The sequence below is a fragment of the Andrographis paniculata genome, unplaced genomic scaffold (assembly GCF_009805555.1).
Source record: "Andrographis paniculata isolate CXL003 unplaced genomic scaffold, ASM980555v1 Contig11END, whole genome shotgun sequence".
NCBI lineage: Eukaryota > Viridiplantae > Streptophyta > Magnoliopsida > Lamiales > Acanthaceae > Andrographis > Andrographis paniculata.
Genome location: NW_026137391.1, coordinates 1655673 through 1676640, shown reverse-complemented (window position 1 = coordinate 1676640; position 20968 = coordinate 1655673). Strand labels below are relative to the sequence as shown.

Below are 20968 nucleotides of genomic sequence, written 5' to 3'. Positions count from 1 at the left end.
TATTTTTTGTAGTGAAATAAGATGTCGAGTAACATTGAAATATTTGAAGATAAATCTGAAAGTACTCGTGCACCATAGATTATTTGTTGAGAATAGTACACATGATAGCGATTGAGGTTGTGAAATTTTTCAACCTATTCAATCCCAATAACAAAAGAGAAAAACTATGCAAAAAAAATCATATATTTGGAATTATAATTTACATTTTATAGATAAAAATACGAAAGAGAAAGTTAAGTGTGTGTATTGTGAAAGAACATTTTATAGATAATATAACGAAGACAAAAAAAAATGATTTTTTTGAAGATTTTCTATGAGGTAACTTGTAGAATTTTTGAATCTTCATATGCTACCTCTAATTTGTTTCTTAATGTGATTTATAAAATACATATGTTATTAAAGATTTTTATAGAAGGTTACGAGAATGAATTAAGTAAAATAACCAACAACATGAAAGAAAAATTTAATAAATATTGGTGAGATCTAAATAATATGAATAAGATAATATTCATGATGGTTATTGTTGATATTTGATATGAGTTGAAGTGTGTGACACTTACTTAACATAAATAATATGAATAAGATAATATTCATGATGGTTATTGTTGAAATTTGATATGAGTTGAAGTGTGTGACACTTACATTGTTAAGTGTATATCATGAGTTAGCTAATTCAATTGTAAAAAAAGTTAAAAAAGAATTGTATGCTAAGCAAACAATTTTTATAAAAAAAACATCATAAGCAAACAATTTTTATAAAAAAAAAAAAATGATGAGAATGAAGAAAAATAGTTGTCAAATATTAAACTTAATAATAGTGATGCATTAAAGAATATGTTGAGAAATGTAGAATATATATATATATATATGAAATTGTTTATAAGAAAGAGAATGATAATGACCTATTTAAAGAAGATCCTAATAATTAAGGACCCAAATTTAATATTTTAGATTGCTAGAAAAATAATAAATATAAAAATATTTCATATTTTTTCAATTTGTCCGAGATATCCGTCTGGGGTGGATCTACGTTCTGTTCAGTGGTGGCACGTGCCACCAATAATTTTATTCTGATAAAAGAAATTTTATATAATTTATTAATTGTGCTACTAATAAAAAATTGCAGTGACTTCACTAAAAATTTAAAATGCATTGTTATCCAAAATTTAAAATAAATTATTTAAAATTTAAAATATCATAAGTATCAAAATAATTAAAATTTAATTCAATTAAACTGATTAATTATAAAAAATAAATATAAAATAAATATTATTGTATTTTATATTATCAATAATTTTTTATTAATATTAGTATTATTATTTTATATTATTATAAAAATATAAAATATACAATTAATTTAATTATATATATTATTTATATAAAAATTGTGTCCTAAATCAAACAACCTAAACTCATTTACATTCACAGTCGTTTATGGGTGCACAACAGCCGCTACTGCATCTTCTTTCTTCTTCAGTTCAATCCAGTATTTTTGAAGATTTTCTTCTTCAGTTCAATCCAATATTTTGAAGTTCTACATGTTGTTAGATGAGATTATTGATTTATTATATTTTCTTCTTTTCATTTCGATTCTAATTCATAATTTATTTGTTCTTTCCCGATTTTGATTTAAATCTGTGCATTAATTTATTTTCTATGATGTTACTTTTTATTTTAAATTTTTTTATTGAAAGATTTTAGTTATTTATGGTAAAATTAGAATAAAATTTAAAATATATTATGAATTTTGATAATTTTTTTTTTTTTACATCTATAAAATTAAAATTAGATTTTATACTCTTAAGGAGAAATTTTTAAAAGAAAAGTATATTGTGATGGTTTAATTGGAAGTAATTTCAACAATCTTTCTCAATTTAAATGTTCTCTATTAACACTATCAAAGATAATTGAATTGAAAGATCTTCCGTGGGATCCGGTTGATAGGCCAAGAATTTTGGAATATGACCCCAATCAAAGAGATGAAATAAGACGATTGTATTTGCAAAGAGGGTCTTTTTCAACCATATGAGCATATGTTTCCAACAAAACAATTGGAAGTAAGGTACGACGTTTTGTCCCAAAATGATTTGATGAATTTTGTTAGTTGGAGTATAGTGTGAAATCGGACAAAGCTTTCTATTTATATTGTTATTTGTTTAGAGATTATGTTGGAAACCAACGTGGGAGTGAACAGTTGTAGAAGATAAATTGTTCGTATATATATATTTAAAATATAATTAAAATTTTTAATATAATTTATTTTAAAGTTTATATATTGTGCCACCGGTGAATAATTTTTCTAGATCCGTTTCTGACTGTAGCATCGGAGTCGGCATTTAGTACGGAAGGACAAGTACTGGATCAATTTTTTAAATTGTAAAAGTTGTGGAGTATTTCATTTGTGATTAAGATTGACTTTCCAAATTTGCTTATTTTAGTGGTAGAAAATTTTTCAAGATGTCAAAAAAATATACTTTAATTTTTACAATTTTTGCATTGTTTTAAATTTATTTTTTTGAATTAATTATTTTATTTTGTGTATATAAATAATAAATTAATTTATTTTTATGTACGTATGACATATATATTCCTTCCATCTTCAACAATGCCCCAAATGTAAGGATGGACGACAATTTTATTTTGTGTATATAAATAATAAATTAATTTATTTAGTTTGTTTGTGCATTAGCACATTTCTTTGTACTTAATTTATTTGTTGAAATATATTCTGGTTTATTTGCATTGGGTGATTTATTTGTCTCATATTTAATATATTATGATTTTTTTTATTTTATTTTTTATTTTTTTTATATTTGGTTTGGTTCAAATTTTATTTAATTCGATTCTATTCAGATTATCTTTCTAAAAATTTTGAATTTTTAAATCGATTCAAATTAATAAAATTCGAATAGAAAATCAGAATAATCACCCCTAAAATTATGAATAATTTTGTTTATATTTTAATTTAAAAATCCTCACATTTGTTGAAATATATTATAAGAAAATTAATAGTTTATTTTTTATATCTATTTTATATACAAGTGAAAAAACAAGTGATAATGATTATAGATATTCTAGCAATAAACCATCTTAAATTTTTATTACACGTCACATAGTCGGTATGCAAATTTTAGACCACATTTTTAGAAGTTATGACTATTTATTAATATTGAAATTCAATAAATATTATGAATATTTATTTTTATTTAAAATGTTACATTAATTTTTTATACTTATTAATACTCAACAATTTAAAATAAAATATTATTTTTTATATTTATATTTTTTTTAAAAAAAAAAACATCTTAAACTAATTCATTAAACAAACAAATCCTCTATTCCTATCTAATAATTAATTTATAAACCATAACGAATATTATGCGCATCTTAGAAATAAATATTTTCATTTCCATAATCTATGTGATCTAATTACTTTCCACATCTGGAATTAATTAATTTAATCACAAGATTATTATAATAGAAAAAAATAAATAAAAATAAAATAAAAATATTTATTTTGGTACTTTTAATGGGGGGAGAAGAAGTCTGACGTTATACGTTTTTTCAATTGAACAAAAGTGCGTCCAAGTTCTCTTCATGTAAGAACCCTGTAGGCCCCACCGACCCCCCACCACGCTACCCTTCCCAACTCCCAGCAGCACCGGGACCACAGCGCCGGCTCCATCCTAACCGTCCATATAAATCGACGGTGGAATTTCAGAATTGTAACAGCGCCGAGATTTGGCCAAATTTGTCGTCTCGCTCTAGATTTTCTGTGTTTTGTTTCTCCCCTTCTCCTTCTCTCTCCCTACGAGGAGAGTCGAAGTTGCAGTCTGAAGTAATTTCGGTTTTTAATTTTGAGCATATTGTTGGGGGAGAAGGGAAAGTGAAGAAGTCGTGATGTGTAATCTTCTCCGGAGGCTACGTACAGATGCAAATGCGTTTACGGAAGCTACAGCTTGATTTTTGTTGGGTTTTTTCGGCAGTGGAATGCAATAGGTTCGGCGCTTATTTATTTCTGACGGTTTGGCTTCCAGAACAGAAGAAGAATTAGGAATTTTAATCTCCTCTATTGATTTAATCAGTAAGTTCAGATTCTCGAATGTAGATTTATCTATAGGTTTCGGTTATGTCGAACAGAATTTAGGTTTTGCGATGAGTGAAAGCCTATGCATGAAATGCAGGTATAAGATCTGAAGAACAGCGGTTCTGCATTTTTTATTGGTAAATCCTTGGCTACCTTTTGAATCTTCTGGAGTTTTATTCCGTTTTTTTTCTAATCCCACTCGACTTGGCTTTGATTTTTGGGTCAATGAATTTCTATTATTTTAACTTTCTTCTGTTTTTCTTAAAATATTTTTAAATATTTGTCTTAGCCGTCTTCTTCAAGCTATCTATTTGGGAATTTCTTTGCTGGATTCGATTATTTGTTGCTGTAAACTGCAGAAGTTCGTAGTCTTCTTGGCGGTGCTGTATATAATCTCATAAATATATTTATATATATTTGGCTAGATTTGGGATCGGATCTCTGTTGAGCATGCTATATAATATCTGTTCTTAGGTTTGATTTTGGATTGCATTTTTAGTCGAATTCTGTGCAGAATTATATATATATATATGTATGTATGTATGTATGTATTTATTTAGGTATATTTTGATGGTGTTCGATTTTTCATATTGCAAATTGAGGATGAATTTGCCTAACTTTGCAGGTTTTGATTTGATCGAAGGTTATCGAAATTATTGCAGCCAATTCTTTCATAAATTTGTGGTAGGGAGTGGTCAATTTTCAGTGTCCTTGTAGAGTTGCATTGGGAAGCTAAACAAGATAAAAAGAGGGGGGGTGTCAATTAGGGCAAATGGATTGAGGAATTTCTTCATTTTGGATACAATGTCGAAGAACTTGGCATATGTCTTGCTGTTTTTATCATTCTTTCTATCGGTAGCTGCGGAAGACGATGATGTTTTCCGGTGTAATTGCGATGAGGTTGGGTTCTGGAGCATTGAGGGCATTCTGGAGTGCCAAAAAGTTAGCGATTTCTTGATTGCAGTAGCGTACTTCTCGATCCCGATCGAGCTGCTTTACTTCGTCACCTGTTCGAGCTTTCCGTTCAAGTGGGTGCTTTTTCAGTTCATCGCGTTCATCGTGCTGTGCGGGCTGACTCATCTGCTCAACGGATGGACTTACGGGCCTCACTCGTTTCAGCTAATGCTAGCCCTCACGGTCGCGAAATTCCTTACGGCGTTAGTCTCGTTTGCGACGGCTATAACGCTCGTGACGCTCATTCCGTTGCTGCTTAAGATCAAGGTGCGGGAGTTTATGCTTCAGAAAAAGACGTGGGATCTTGATCGGGAGGTTGGAATTATAAAGAAACAGAAAGAGGCTGGTTTGCACGTTCGTATGCTGACACAAGAGATCCGAAAATCCCTCGATCGCCACACAATTCTGTACACTACTCTCGTCGAGCTTTCGAAGACGCTGGATTTAAAGAATTGTGCTGTTTGGATGCCTAATCAAGGCCGGACGGAAATGCACCTTACTCATGAGCTCGATGAGAAGAAATTCTCGAACATTTATCGCCCTCCGATCCCGACAAGCGACCCGGAGGTGAGAATGATTAAGGGAAGCGATCGAGTGAAATTACTCGATCCCGAGGGACCCCTCGCCTTCGAAAGCAGTGGAGGAGTTGGCGAGCCGGGATCTGTAGCTGCGATCAGGATGCCGATGCTTAGGGTATCGAATTTCAAAGGAGGGACGCCGGAAATGGTTCCGGCCTGTTACGCGATTCTTGTTTTGGTCCTTCCGGAAGGGCAAAGTCGGTTTTGGAGCAAACAAGAACTCGATATTGTAGAAGTCGTCGCTGATCAAGTTGCCGTAGCACTTTCACATGCTTCGGTGCTCGAAGAATCTCAATTAATGAGAGAGAAGCTTGCGGATCAAAACCGAGCGCTGGAACAAGCCAAACAGAATGCGCTAATGGCGAGTCAAGCACGGAATGCGTTTCAGATAGTGATGAGCGACGGTTTGCGAAGGCCTATGCACTCGATTCTCGGTCTGCTTTCCGTTTTGCAGGATGAAAAGTTGGGTAAGGAGCAGAAGCTTCTAGTCGACACCATGATTATGACCGGCAATGTTCTTTCGACCTCGATAACCGATGTAATGGATACTTCGACGAAGGATAACGGAAAATTTCCTTTGGAGATGAGGTCTTTTACATTACATTCGACGATTAAACAAGTCGCTTGCCTCTCAAAGTGCCTCAGTTCTTACAAGGGTTTTGGTTTCGTGATTGATGTCGATAAATTCTTGCCGAATCAAGTTATTGGCGACGAAAGAAGAGTGTTTCAGGTCATATTGCACATGATCGGTCATATCTTGAATGCAAGCAAAGGAAGCGGGGTTCTTAACTTACGAGTCTATTCAGCGAACGGTGGAAGTCAGGGATCGAACGAGCAAAGATGGAATCGTTGGGGGCCGAATTCTTCTGACGGATATGCATGGATCAAGCTCGTTGCTGGTATTTTCCATTCTCGATCTCTTCCAGACAATGCGCTTCCTGTAATTCCGTCTGTCGAGCAAACATACATTGCTGGAATTGAAGAAAACCTGAGCTTTGATGCATTCAAGAAACTAGTTCAGGTATGCCTATGTATTCTCATGCAGTTTTTACTATGGTTAGTAATGTTTACGTGTTTAAATTGGATTTCTTTCGTTTATGCTGCAATTTTGTCATTCGGTGTTCAAATATTCTTGCGCCGTATTGGATTGTCTTTTCCGATAATAGCTTGGTGTTGTCGCATTTCTTATCTATTTGATTGCTTATCCTATGGTTCGTTAAGTTCGTTTTCTGTTGGGAACTTGTCTTTTTCCTAAGAATAACTTGTCGATGTCTTTTCGGCGCGAGTCAATAATTTCTAAATTTGAAAAATCAATGTGGTTAGCAATTGCGTGTTGCGGCTTTCTTTTTCACTTGCGGCGTATTGTAGCTGAAATATTGTCGGTTGTAATTAATTCGCAGTTGATGCAAGGGGATGTTCGTGTGATCCCGAATCAAGAAGGGTGCGACCAAAGCATGTCTCTTGTATTACGGCTTCAAACCCGAGCATCTTTTCCGGCGGGAGTATCAGATTACGGCGAATCGTCCGATCACGTGTCCAACTCTCTTCTAAGAGGCCTGAACATTCTTTTAGCCGACGCCGACGACGTGAATCGAGCTGTAACGCGGAAACTGCTTGAAAAACTGGGTTGCATCGTTACTGCTGTTTCGTCCGGTTACGAATGCCTTAGTGCTCTCGGTCCCGCCGTATCTTCGTTCCAATTCGTGCTTCTGGATCTCCACTTGCCGGGTTTAGATGGGTTCGAAGTTACGATGCGAATCCGCAAGTTCCGAAGCCGTAGCTGGCCGCTTATTGTTGCCCTGAGCTCGAGCGACGATGGAGACACGAGGGACAAATGCGTGCAAATCGGAATGAACGGCGTAATTCAAAAGCCGGGTTCGTCTCAGGAGATCGCCTACGAACTTAAGCGTGCGCTGCTTCACGCAAACCGACTTCTCCCCTGAATTGCGTAGCTCGCCTCGTTCCCGATTATAAATACGGCAAAAAGGTCAAGTTCGATCGCCCGTGTTGTTATGACGTAGGGCGAATCAAAACTTGGGACTTTGTTGAGCGAAAGCCGATGATGATGTTAATCGAGAATGATAGTGAAAAATGGTATAGAAATTCCAGCTTCTCTCGGGTTTTGTTGATCGATCTTCGGAGCAATTCTTGTTCTTACATTACGCCGATTGGGTTTTTGCGTTGTTCTTAGCTCTAACTGACCTAAGTCTCCCTCCGGGAGTCGGATTACTTGGTTTGTGTTTGTCTGTGCAGGCGAGTTTGATCGTTTTAGTACTAAAATGGCGAAAGGTTTCATTTTTCTTGCGCGCCGGGGATTGAAGGTGAAGGTTAAATTTATTTGCATTCGATGCTCGTTGACTGATAAAAGATCTATTCTGAAACAGGTCACAGCCGAGACCGAGACGAGCGATGGTACCGTCCCCGGACCGGCCCGGAATGTTTGAGGTATGTATCGTAAATTTAGAGCTGTTAATGAGCGAGCCGAACCAAATTTTAAGTGTTCGTTAACGTTTGCGAGCAAGATTTGTGTTTGTTCGTTAAGCTTTCGAGTTCGTTCGTAGTGTTCGAGCTCGGCTCGTTAAAAATTTTGGTTGTTTGAGCTCGTATTCGTGTCTGGCTCGGTTAAGCTCGTTCGAGCTCGTTTGTCTCACTTTTTTTTAATTTATATATAAATTAAAAAGAAAAATTTAAAATTATTTTATTTGTATATTTTAAATTAATATTTTATTTTATTTATAAATTATAATTTTATACGTATAAATAATATTTATAATAAATATGTTATTTAAACGAACATTCGCAAACAAAGTTCGGGCTCGTTCGTTAACCAAACGAGTCTGTTTATGTTGTTCAGCTCGGCTCGTTAATGTTCGTGAACGAGCTTTATTCGAACCGAACCGTTCCGAGTTCACGAACGGCTCGGTTCGTTTAACGGTTCTAATTGTAACCATAATCTAATCTTATTTATTGCGAACTTTAAAAAGGTTGTCCTTGTCCTCCTATTGTCTGAACTGGTTCAATGCTTCTTCTTCCATTATTGTTTCTCACACTAGATGTTTGCCTAGTGTGCCCATGTCGATAACTAATAATAGTCTACACAACATATGTCATTATTGATCTCAATACATCACATATTAGTAGACATACAATTTAGGTTAATATAACATAATAAATTATATGAATGGATATATATGACAATATTCCAAACAATATATATCACAATTGATCTTGTTACATATTAAGGGTGTGTTTGTCTAGAAAATTGGATTTTAAATGCACTATTCATATAATTTTCTCCCTCCCCTAAAATATTAAATCAAACACTTATTTTTTATTTTTTATACTATACTAAAAATCAATTTAATATTCAAAATATCACATCAATATATATTTATATCACAGTATACGACTATTCAAATTCAAAAGTTTACTGTTAAGATCTCAGCTCAAAATTCAAACTTTCAAACAATAGAATTATAACACAATATATAATATATAATTACATTGTACTGATTGAAGTTAGTCAGTATGATGTTGATTTGTCGATTTGTCCTGATCAAGACTGTAATTGGCCAAAATATATAATATATGATGAGAGCAAAGCATGTGGTTTTTGTGGATCAAAATTCTTGTTGAGGAAGCATAATGTGTGTAGGCACTATATAATGAATTTCTTCCTTATTTGAACTTCAAACTTGGGGCCCCCTTTGTTTTTTTTTTTTTTTTTTTGTTTATTTATCACATTATCTATCTTCACCCCACCCCCACCCCCACCCACCCCACCCCCATTCCTCTATGGATTTATAAACAATAACAAATAATGGGGGATGGATATGGTATGATATGATATGATGGTGTATTTGTTTGTTCTAATGAACTTTTATTTAATTGCATTATTCAATATAATAATAATAATGTGTTTTATAATGGTTGTTTGTTTGTATGGGCATTGGATTTGGATGCATCTTTCCACATACATATGTTTCTTGGACAGATATTTGGAGGGTTTTAGATTTTATTTTATTTTATTTTTAATGAATCCCACATGGTATTGGGATGAATGAACCTGAATCCCAGTTGGTGTATTGGTTACAGAATAATGTGGTGCCTAATTTAATTTTTTGAGTGTATTAATAATTAAAAATTATGGAATGGGAAGATCTTGATCTGCATGGAATAATAGAGGTGGGTGGGGGTACATGATTTTTGTCATTTTAATAGCCACAATTGTACCAAAGGTGTGCCAAATGGGATTATCAAGAATTTACATATAATATATATATATATATATATTTCTTTGAGTTGACAGAATTTTTAGGGTTTGGAGTTTTGCTTTTCAATAATAAAATTTAATTTGAAAAATATTGTGTACCAAATTTTGGGGGCTTGATGTATGAGCGGCTATTTTTTTTATAATATTAATTTATATTAATCAATAAACAAATTTATTTTTTATTTATATTATATAAAATTTTATATTTTTCATATATTGTATTGAAATATAATGTTAAGAATATTTAAATATATATTATATTTTATATATATATTAAATTTATTTCTAAATTATAAATATTCTTAATTACTTTAAAAATAATAAAATATTATTATTATTATTATTATTATTATTATTATTATTATTATTAACTAATTAAGCATTATTATTATAAATATTTTATCACTAATAAAATACGTCAATTCACCGGAGACAGAATTATATAGAAGAGGAAGTTATCTAAGTCAATATTATTTGTTTTAAAATATATATATATATATCAATTATATATTTAATTTTTTTTTTATATTATATCAAAATATTACATATCATTTAATCATAAACATCAAATAATTATTTAATTCAAAAGTTTGATATTCTCACTTAAATCAACTTTCAAACACAATCAAACAAACTCAGGAGGTTTTATTGGATTTCTTGCAAAGAAACTAAGGGTGTGTTTGTTTGAGGGTTTGGATTTTGAGTTGGGATTTGAATAATAAAAATTTTGAATTTGAATAGTTGTATGATGTGATATAAATAGGTATTGATGTGACGTTTGAATGTAAAATTGATTTTTAGTAGGTGGAGGGGAGAGGAAATGGGATGAATAGTGGATTCAATCCCCCAAACAAATTTGGAAGACTTTTCTTAATTTTCACTATTCATTAAATTTTTTTTAAAATACCAAATCAAATATTACCTTTCTTCCCGCTTTAAGGATCTTATTTACTTTTTACATGTTGATATTTTAATATTAATTATTATATCAAAACGTAGCACAAATTAAAAAAAAAAATTGCAAAAATACTTTCATTAATACTAACATAATGACATTTGTACAAAAAATTATACAAATATAAGGATATTTTTAATGTTAAGTACAACGACGCAAAAAGTAAATGTGATCTTTAGAGGCGGACGGATGGAGTATTTATTTATTTTTTTTTATATTATACTAAAAATCAAATTTATATTTAAAATATTAAATCAACACTCATTTATTCATATCATATAACTATTCAATTTAAATTTTGTACTATTTAAATCTTAACTCGAAATTAAAACCTCAAACAAACACAACTTCCAATATTATTTTAACGAAATCAGCAACATATGATTTATCGTTTTTCACATGTCCATTCACGAGAAGATCCATCAATCATTCAAAATGAAAACAATTTACCATCGACATTTTCGTCAAATAAGTTAATATACTCCTATTTTAGTTTATCCCATAATAAAGTATTTATTTCCTTTTTTTTTTTTTTTTTTTAGTAACGGTACTATCTACCTAACATTACAAAAATACTCTTGCAACTTACAATATATTACACAAATGTCATTACATTTATATCACAATACTAATAAGGATATTTTAGTTATTTCTACTTTATTCCTACTACATCCTAATATAATACTAATATTTTTAAAACTCCGTGCAAATAGGAAACGAATATATAATTATGGAATGAAGGGAGTATATATTAAGTGATGAAATTTAGGAAATGAGTGTAGCATACTCCGAAAGTAATGACACGCGAGGAAATAAATATTTTTTTCTAAAAAAATTTATATGAATATTTGATTCATTATATTCTCTAAAGTTTTCTAAAATTCTTATTATCTAAAAAACAATTAAATTGAATTTTTTAGACACATAAAGATGTTTGTTGAATATCTTTTTATCTTTAGTAACAACACAAAATAATAAGTTGTTACTATGTCAAATAGAAAATACTCCATCTGTCTAGAAAAGACGTTTTATTGGCGGTTAGCACAAAGATTAAGAAATATTAGTATTTAATTGAGAATGGATATAAAGTATAGCTAAAAGCTAAAATACTCTTACTTTTTAATGATTTTAAAAAGTAGATCAGAGTAATAATTATGAGTAGTTTGAAAAAGTTGAAATAATTTTGCTATAAAGTGGGGATCACTATTACTAAATAAGGAAACAAACAATTATTTTGAAATGGACGAAAATGAAAAAATAAGACATCTCTATTGGGACGAAGTGAGTAGTATTTTACTTTGTTTGTTGGAACTTATAAGGAATTAAACCTAAGCCCAAGACCTGTCATGTTGAAATAATTGAGATAAAAAATAAAGCAAAATAAATAAAACTCTATTCCTCATCATAGTTAGATTCGAATCTACAAATTATCGAAGGATATTGCATTCATAATAAGTGTATCTATATCTATATCTATATATATATATATATATCTTATCTTTATCTCATAAGTAATATGTTTACAATTCAACATATTTACAATAATATTGCTCAATAAATTGATTAAAAGAATATAAGAGATTAAAGGTATTATTATCATTTTTTTTTTCCATCTAATACAACTATACTTACACAATAAATATTATTGTTCTTTAATTTCCGTATAAAAAATAATTATATTTCTCTCGGACGGAAGGAGCATATATTACATAAATATTTTGAATTTAAAAAAATAATACTGTCTCAATCATTTAAATTTATTCTCACTTTTTTTTTTGTCATCCAAATTTATTCCTTTTTTTTAAGTAAAAAATACCACTTTTCTTTACCGAAAAAAAGTAAAAATTTCTATTCTTATCTATTTTTTTTTTTAAACTCGTGCCCGGTCAAATGAGCACACAATTGGACGACGGAGTGAGTACTATATTTAAAAAATTGAATTTAGGTACTTACATTTGCAATACTTTACTTGTTTTTAGATTTTTCACATCTTTAATTCAATTGAAAAATAACTTAAATTAATTAAACTTACATAGCGCATAAAATCTTTATTGTATCAACTATTAACAATTGTTTTCAAAAGGCTTTCTTGTATTGATCTTTTGATTCGATGCTCAATAAATGAAAAAAGATAAAATAATAATTAATTAATTAATTAATTAATTCTACAATATAAATTTAAGGTTTCTTCACCTTATATTTTTTACATGAATATATATATATATATTTTTTATGTTAAATAGGAAGAGTTGTATTGATAATATAAAAAATAATATTTTATATTAAAATATTAATTTTTTATAATAAAAAATATATATTATATATTATATTAATTTATGTAGATATTATATTCTTTAGTAATTTTTATGAAAATGGTGACAAATATATATATATATATATATAGAATGAACAAATCCTTAATTTTATTAAATGGAAAAAATAGAATAAATATAAAAATTCCAATTTAATTTGGTTTGAGCGATATTTATTTTTTTTATAATAAATTTTTTATAAGAAAAAAAAACAGTTAAAGAGAAGTATAAATGATAGTATAATTATTTTATTAAGAAAAATATACTTTTATTATTTTTTTTATGACAGAAGGAGTATATTTAAATTATACTAGTATTTAATTTAATTTAATACTATTTCTTTTGTTTCATATGGTTATTTTAGTCTATTCCACCTCTCAAATTTAATTTATTTTCTAAAAAATCACATATTTTCAAAATTTCAATTTATAAATTTTTTATTAATATATTTTTTATATATTTTGTTTGTTTAAACTAAAGATATAATGGTTTAACACGAAGCACCAGTGGTCTAGTGGTAGAATAGTACCCTGCCACGGTACAGACCCGGGTTCGATTCCCGGCTGGTGCAATCTATTCTTTTCCGGTTTTTTTCAATTAACGTACAACCATTTGATGCGTGAATGGTCAAAATGTTGCAATAGTCAAAAGTACAACACTATTTATATCTTTTGGTTCGTTGATGGTCCTACAGTATTTTCGTTTCGTTTATTTTCAGGTTTCCTACGAAAAACTCCGACGAATGTCATCGCCGCCGACGACCTCCGACTTCGCCGTGCTCCGGCCATGGGGGCAATTTGTAGACTTATCGGCGATCAGCGTCCCTATCTCTCTTTCCGAATCTTCCTACCGTATCAGCCAAAACCTTCGCTTCTTCCTCGCTAACTACGCCGTCCTCGCGCTTCTCGTCTTCCTCGTAACCCTATTTTCTCGACCTCTCTCCTTAATCTTCTTCCTCTGCATTTTCGCCGCGTGGTTCTACTTGATTTTCTGGCGCGAGGAGCCATTAACCGTCCTCGATTACGGCGTCAATCAGAATATTGTTCTCGGATTACTCGTTGTGATGACGTTGGTAGCGTTGTTCTGGACCGGACTGTGGTCGAATTTCTTTGTTGCGTTGATTTTCGGAGCTTTGCTCGTAGTTGTCCACGGCGTTTTGAGGGCGCCGGAGGAATCGATGGAGGATTCGCCGTATGGATCGTTGCTTAGTGTTGTGGATAGTCCGAGGGGAGACTACACTAGCGTATGAAAATTAGGGTTTCTTTTCGGGGGTAAGCTTTCTGATTAATTGGGATTTTTTTTTAGCCCTAATTTACTCATTTATTATTGCTCTTGTCATTGATTTTTGCACGCCATGGATTTGCTGTCACTACGCAATTCATTTGATTCTTTGTTTCCTGCCCTGCAATTAGCTGCAAGGGGATAAGCTTTTGTATGAACTGTGTATTGATTGTTAGTGATGATCAGATTAGCATTGGAATTATGTGTAAATAGCTTTCTTCTTTGCATCATTTCCTGCATTAGCTTCAAGATACAGTTTATTTGTTCACATTATATGACTTTGTATGAACTGTGCTTATCTGTTCATCCCTGATTTTGGTGAAGATGAAGAACTTTGAACAAATAGGAGACACAGTAACTGTTGCTAGAATTGTGTTGGTTCTTGTAATATATAGATGGATCTCAACGCTTCATTCGTAATATTTAAGGTATCAGGATTTGCTACATGTATCCCTTTGAATTGTAGTTGTATCCTTCTATGATTCCTGTGGAGATGTGACATTCAAGTAATACTAGAAAAGTAGTCAACATTCCTCTGAAACTTCATCGTGTTTAGGTGAATAGTTTCTCAGAAAACATTGAGGAATTTGAAGCTAAGCAATCAGCGGAAGCTTATGAGAAATTGGCTCTTGTTGAGATAATAATCAATGAATTCAAGAATGAAGTGAACACTAGATTAGCAGAGTTGGAGAGATCTAAATTTCGAGAAGAATAGAATCCTGTGAATTACTACTAAATGTTATTTCTTTGTTGAGATAAATAATTGATGAATCGAAAAGTGATGCGAACACTAGATGAGCAGAGTTAGAGAGATCTGAATTTCGAGAAGAATATACTCCTGCTAATTGCTACTAAATCTTATCTCTTTGGTTAGTTATAGACATGTTTCTTTGTTCCCTTTTATTCAATTCATTTTTTTCTTTTTTTCTGAAAAATTGGGTGCAGAAAGTTGCTTAGTACTTACAAGAACTTATTGTTTGAAAATAATCTTCGATGTCGAACATGTCTCTAGAACAAAGTAGCAGTATAATATAGAAGGAATTCATTAACTAAATAGTCATTTGAACCAAACCAAAAGGTTGTAAGGGTAGAAAAGAAATCAATAACATTACTAATACCCGAAGAACAAATAAAGTAATAAACCACCATTTAGCTTGAGTTGAACTGTTAGTCGATTTCTTACCGAAGATCCTATAGGCCCTTTTTTCCTAGTTGATATCCGAGTCAAGATCCGATGAGCCCTTTGCGCCGAGCATAGGATATTATAAATACAAACATTGCTGCACAAGAAATGCTTGTGATGATAACCACCTGTTAACAATTCGAGTAGAACTTTTTATTAGCAACAGTGCCTATAGGATTAGCTCTTCGAAATTTAGTTTTTACCCATTTGAACATGTGGCTATGGTTATAGTTCCATGTAAACGGAATGTTCATTCCGAATATTCCAGCCACCAACGAGTACACCGATAAGCACACAGTCGCTGAGTTGAGAAACAGCTCTAACTGCACACCCCAAACTACGGTTAGATACATCGAAAGTTCTATGAATTCTATATAGATATTCGGTTACCTGAATCAGCTGGTTTCGGTGATTATCGAGCTGAAAACAATAGACATAGACCGATAGTTTTTAGATCACTGTATTCGTATTATTCTTCGATGTCTAAAACAATGAAAAATTCTATCTTTATTACGAAACCTGAATGTTGATGTAATCTTCGGTGTTGTCTATGTACTCCCGTAGCTACAAGAACAATTCATCGAATGACTAACTATAGGGAACGCGGAAATACCTTCGAACCCGATGGAATAGTTCGTTATTTGCGCGTACCGTCGATAATTTGTTGAATGTGCTATCGATTTGCATGAAATAAGCCTGGGAGAGCAAATTGTAAAATGTTTAAGCTTCTTGTAGTAGTAATTTCTAAGTGTAAATAGATCTTTTTCTGTCTTTCTACCTCGAGTAGCGTTTCGAGATCTTCGATCTCGTTTTCTTCTCCGTGAACTGAGGCCACACTTACTCGACTAGCTCGCGATAGCTTAGATCCTTGAGTAGATGAGGTAATGAATCGCCTAGATGAAACCGAGCCACTTATAGACAAGGTACTAGTCGATTTTCTAGACAGGTAAAGGTCCGACATGTCGTCATCGTCGTTTAATAGTTGTTCTAGCTCGTCCCTCACCTACACGTACCCGAAAATACGAGTTTTTTACCTATCGAACAAAGAACTTAGTCATAGTCGGGGTAGATAATTCGAAACTAGACCTAACCTTTTGTACCTGAGCCGTTAGTCTTGTCATTCGACTCTTCAACCTATGCACCCGATCCAAATTCCGGCTGCTGATCTGCGAGAATCGTATGGTAACGAAACATCTCGTCGGGACAGTTTCTCTACGAGTTTTTAACAGAAGTCGTAAAACCAAAGTGGTCACCTTCGTCGTAAGAATGTCGAGAGCCGGGTACACTTCAGCCTCGAGTTCGATCATGCTCGCCACAAGGTAGCTACAAATGCCGTCGAGAACCACCTCGAGGGCTACGAACTCGAACGGAGAGTCTGCAATGCATCGACGCAGAAACATTGTTAGAACGCGTGTCATCGAACGGTAACGAAAACGGAGTTGTCGCGAAGGGTATTAGAATCAAACCGTCTTCTTCGGCGACTTCAGCTTCGTTTGCGATGCCCGAATCTCTATCTTTGATATCTTCCCGATGATTTACGATCGTCGCTTTTAGCCTCCCTCGAAGAACCTCGACCACCGGCGCGACGGCGTCGTCGGTCGGATCGCGAAGCAGCACCTGAACTAGCAACACAGTTACATGGGCTTGCAGAGGAACTTCAAGAATGAAGTTAAGTGTGGAGAAAAGGCTTACTTCTTCAGCTGTGATTATAGCCTTTATATGCTGCAATATTTGTGCGTATTTGATGAAGACAGCAAACAAAATTGGGTTAGTAGCGCCAAAATTAGGTGTGAAAAGAAATCTGGGCCTAGAGTTGTCGAAGTTGGATCATGCTGGCCCATTTTTTAAAAAATTAAAAATACTATAATTTTAAATTTAAATATTTTTAAAATTTGTTAATATATATAGTACATGACATGATTAATGAACTTTAAATATATAATTCCAAAATCTAAATATTTAATTCGTAGACTATGGCTTTTCTCCAAATTTCAAACTATTATGTGTTTCTTTGGATTTTAATTTGAATTTATTATTAAAATGACGAAATAATAAACTTTGATAAATTTTGTAAAAAGAAATAATAAAAATTAATTAAAAAAGAGGTGGATTTGTCTAACATAGTTGCAAATTGGACCATATTTGGGCCTAATATTCGAAGCTCTTTTTTTTTTTTAATTTGGGCTTGGCTATGGCTGATTTTTTTTTAGCTTTATATTCAACCTTATTTATAAGCCGTGCTATCCTAAACATATTTATATATATATATAAAATGTGAAAATGAATCATTTCCACGTCATTAAAAAGAATTAAATTAAATTAAATGACACATCAGCAGATCTGATGCTCACGCACAAGAAGTCCTCATTAGTTAATTTTTTAACAAACAAACAAATTAAATAAATAAATAAATACTCTATTTTTTTCATAATTATAGTATGAGTTGTGTTTGGCACGATTGTGAATAAAAAATACGAATAAAAAAAATAAGTAATAATAATAAAGAGGAAGCATTAAAAAAGATATGAAAACTTACTTGGAGATTAAGAACAATGGCGGTGCCGCGAGCAAGAATGGCGGAGGGATACGACAGCGAGGGGTCGAGTACACGCATATCACGCGCGTGTATCTCCACGCGCTCCATTATCGCGTATTTGTCCACTTCCATCACTCTCTCTCCTCCCCAACGATCCATCACAACCCACCTCCTCCACGCGCCGCCCCCGCCCCGCCGCTTCTCCGCCATTACGACGGCCGGAAATTATTTGCTGATCAAATCAAAACCAACAAGTTCTGCTCGCGTAAATACAATACAGTAAAATAAATAATTTGGTTTCCATTATATTATTACATTAGAAAATTAGAATTAAAATTCAGATATTAATTAATGGAAGCTTTGGTTAGAAGAAGCAATGAAAAATCGAATCATCAGTTCTCACTGACTCACAACTGCCTATTTATATTTTTATTTTGTATTTAAATAGTAGTTAGATATTTTATAACAAAAAAGTATTTAGGGTGTGTTTGTTTGAAGGATTTTGGTGGATTTCCACTATTCATCCAATTTTTTCCCCCCAAAAACATCAAATCAAACACCTATTTTTCATTTTTTATATTATACTAAAAATCAATTTTACATTCAAAACATCACATCAAACCCTATTTATATCACATCATACAACTATTCAAATTCAAAATTTTTACTATTCAAATCCCAACTCAAAATCCAAACCCCCAAACAAACACACTAGTGTATTTTTTAGTTGGACGTAATATTTTGTTATAAGAAATATTATAAATTTGGTTTTTTTTTTTCATTATAAAAATCACCTTGAATAAATAAAATTACATACTCCCTCCGTCCCAATACAATAGTCTTATTTACTATTTTTGTTCGTCTCAAAACAATAGTCTTATTTTCATAAATAACCATATCACATTAAAATTATCCTTATTTTTTTCATTTTAATTACACAATTGTCACTACCTTTTACACTAACACACTCACAGGGACAAAAAAATCTTTTATCCATACTTTTACCAACTACTAATATAATATCAATATTCCTTAAATCCAGTGTCCAACCCAATTAAGACTATATTTATGGGACGGGGGGAGTATAACTTTTAATAAAAAATATAATACTACATTCTTTCCAAAGAAGAGTACCATAATTTTTATGAGTATTGATATTTGAATATCAATTATTATACTAATATATTGTACAAAAAAAAATACCTCTATTAGTCTCTTATAATACAAATACAATGACATTTATGAAGTAAATTATACAAATTGTGCTTTTTATATGGGACAGAGGTAGTATTATTTTTTTCTTAAATATTTTAAAAATAATAATAATAATAATAAAACTACTTCATCAAAAAATATTTTCAAGATTGTATTTGTTTTATTATTTTGTTAGTTTTTAAAGTTTTTTTATTTATGCTAAAAATAAATATAAAAAAGTATTTTCAATAAAAATATAATTTATGTGGAATATTGTATGTAGTATCACGGTAACCTATTTTATGCGAAGTAATATTACATTTTGATATTTTATGGAATAACCTTCTATGGACGAAAAAGGAAAATATTTTTTATTATTAGAATTATAAAAAATATATATATATATATATTTGTTTATATATATATGCAATCTGAATTTTATGAATGACATTTATAGAATATTTTTTTCCAATAAATGTTTTTTTAGATGGATATTTATAAATGTTGTATATATATACTTTATTATTATTATGATTATTATTATTTCATTTAATATATTTTTTTAACAATATAATACACAATTACTATTAAATTAAAAAACCAAAAAAGCCATGTTTCTTTAGTTGATTTTTCACAAATTTTTATTATTTATTTTTTTTTTAAAAAAAAAATATCAAATTAAATACTCTATCCGTCATGTAAATATATGTAGGGGTGGACAAGGTTCGAATATTTTGCAAATATACAAGTATTTGATATCCGAACCGAACAAACACCCTAAACCGCGAACCGTATTCGAACTGAAAATTTCGGTTAACAAAAAATATGTGCAAATAATTCGAATGGAACCGAAATTAAAAAATAATATATAAAAAAACTAATTAAAATTCTAATTAAATCAAAATATTTGCAAATATTTCAAATATACGAACTGAAATCGAACCAAATATAATTATTAATATAAATTTTAAAATATAATAGCATAAATATATAAACCGAACCGAACCGAGCAAATATCAAATATACAGTATTTGTATTCGAACCGAATTTGCTCGGTTAACCAAAAATTTGGTTTGATTCAACGGTTTGGCGGTTCGGTTCGATTTTTTTGCCAACCCCTAAATATATGCCCATTTGACGGGACATAAATTTTAAGAAAAATTGGTAAAAATAAATTTTATTTTGTTTATGGTAAAAAAAAAAAATAGAAAAAGTTGTATCTTTTTATGAAAAAGAGAAACATGAATAATTTTGAATGACAGAAAAAAATAAAAATAAATTTGAATCACATAAAAAATCATATATCTATTTATAACACATAAAATAACTATCAAATTTAATTTTTATTATTAAAAAATCAAACTCAAAAATAAAATTGACAAACAAACACACTTGGATGGAAAAATTTTGATTTAAATTTTATATTTAAATAATAGTATTTGATATTGCATTTTATAAAAAAAGAAATGAAAAATGTAGTTTAAGAAACTTACCCCAAAGTATTTGTCATTGGGAATATATATATATATATATATACTTTTTTATACAGTAGAAAAAGAAGAAAAAAATTTTAACAGCAAATTTCTTAATTATTGCTTTCTTTCTTGGAGTTAAT

General features: G+C 31.0%; 3 protein-coding genes and 1 non-coding gene across 7 annotated transcripts; 3 read left to right on the top strand and 1 right to left on the bottom strand.

Moving 5' to 3' along the window:
* Nucleotides 1-3738: 3738 nt before the first annotated feature.
* Nucleotides 3739-9322, top strand: LOC127249494 (protein EIN4-like). Of its 4 annotated transcripts, XR_007838342.1 has the most exons (5): nucleotides 3739-4084; nucleotides 4185-4224; nucleotides 4713-6640; nucleotides 7020-7940; nucleotides 8004-9322. XR_007838342.1 is itself a non-coding variant. In XM_051272290.1 (4 exons), exons 3-4 carry the CDS (start codon nucleotides 4892-4894, stop codon nucleotides 7560-7562), a joined length of 2292 nt encoding a protein of 763 aa, XP_051128247.1. In that variant the 5' UTR covers nucleotides 3739-4084; nucleotides 4185-4224; nucleotides 4713-4891; the 3' UTR covers nucleotides 7563-9322. The 4 variants fall into 4 exon arrangements, 3 of the variants coding, with proteins under 3 accessions (XP_051128247.1, XP_051128263.1, XP_051128271.1); XM_051272290.1 differs by having other exon boundaries at nucleotides 7020-9322; XM_051272306.1 differs by lacking the exon at nucleotides 4185-4224 and having other exon boundaries at nucleotides 7020-9322.
* A 4337-nt stretch (nucleotides 9323-13659) lies between these two features.
* Nucleotides 13660-13730, top strand: TRNAG-GCC (transfer RNA glycine (anticodon GCC)). The gene has a single exon. It is a non-coding gene; the product is annotated as a tRNA-Gly (tRNA).
* Nucleotides 13731-13855: 125 nt separating this feature from the next.
* Nucleotides 13856-14890, top strand: LOC127247709 (PRA1 family protein D-like). The gene has a single exon (XM_051269685.1). The coding sequence runs from the start codon at nucleotides 13902-13904 to the stop codon at nucleotides 14406-14408; it is 507 nt and encodes a 168-aa protein (XP_051125642.1). The 5' UTR covers nucleotides 13856-13901; the 3' UTR covers nucleotides 14409-14890.
* A 71-nt stretch (nucleotides 14891-14961) lies between these two features.
* On the bottom strand, nucleotides 14962-18369 carry LOC127248091 (magnesium transporter MRS2-I-like). Its single transcript, XM_051270272.1, has 10 exons — nucleotides 18160-18369; nucleotides 17090-17345; nucleotides 16877-16998; nucleotides 16715-16789; nucleotides 16402-16626; nucleotides 16275-16319; nucleotides 16143-16187; nucleotides 16014-16043; nucleotides 15827-15946; nucleotides 14962-15751 (listed from the first exon to the last, which is right to left on the bottom strand). The coding sequence occupies exons 1-10, from the start codon at nucleotides 18367-18369 to the stop codon at nucleotides 15665-15667; spliced, it is 1215 nt and encodes a 404-aa protein (XP_051126229.1). The 3' UTR covers nucleotides 14962-15664.
* Nucleotides 18370-20968: the final 2599 nt, after the last annotated feature.

Excerpts from the sequence above, each read along its gene's own strand:
- LOC127249494 (XM_051272306.1), top strand. The coding sequence starts at position 4,892 with ATGTCGAAGAACTTGGCATATGTCTTGCTGTTTTTATCATTCTTTCTA. Across the intron at positions 6,641-7,019 it reads CATTCAAGAAACTAGTTCAG|TTGATGCAAGGGGATGTTCG; the intron begins GTATGCCTATGT and ends ATTAATTCGCAG.
- LOC127247709 (XM_051269685.1), top strand. The coding sequence starts at position 13,902 with ATGTCATCGCCGCCGACGACCTCCGACTTCGCCGTGCTCCGGCCATGG.
- LOC127248091 (XM_051270272.1), bottom strand. The coding sequence starts at position 18,369 with ATGGCGGAGAAGCGGCGGGGCGGGGGCGGCGCGTGGAGGAGGTGGGTT. Across the intron at positions 16,320-16,401 it reads ATCTCGAAACGCTACTCGAG|GCTTATTTCATGCAAATCGA; the intron begins GTAGAAAGACAG and ends TTGCTCTCCCAG. Across the intron at positions 16,044-16,142 it reads AAGATTACATCAACATTCAG|CTCGATAATCACCGAAACCA; the intron begins GTTTCGTAATAA and ends TATTGTTTTCAG.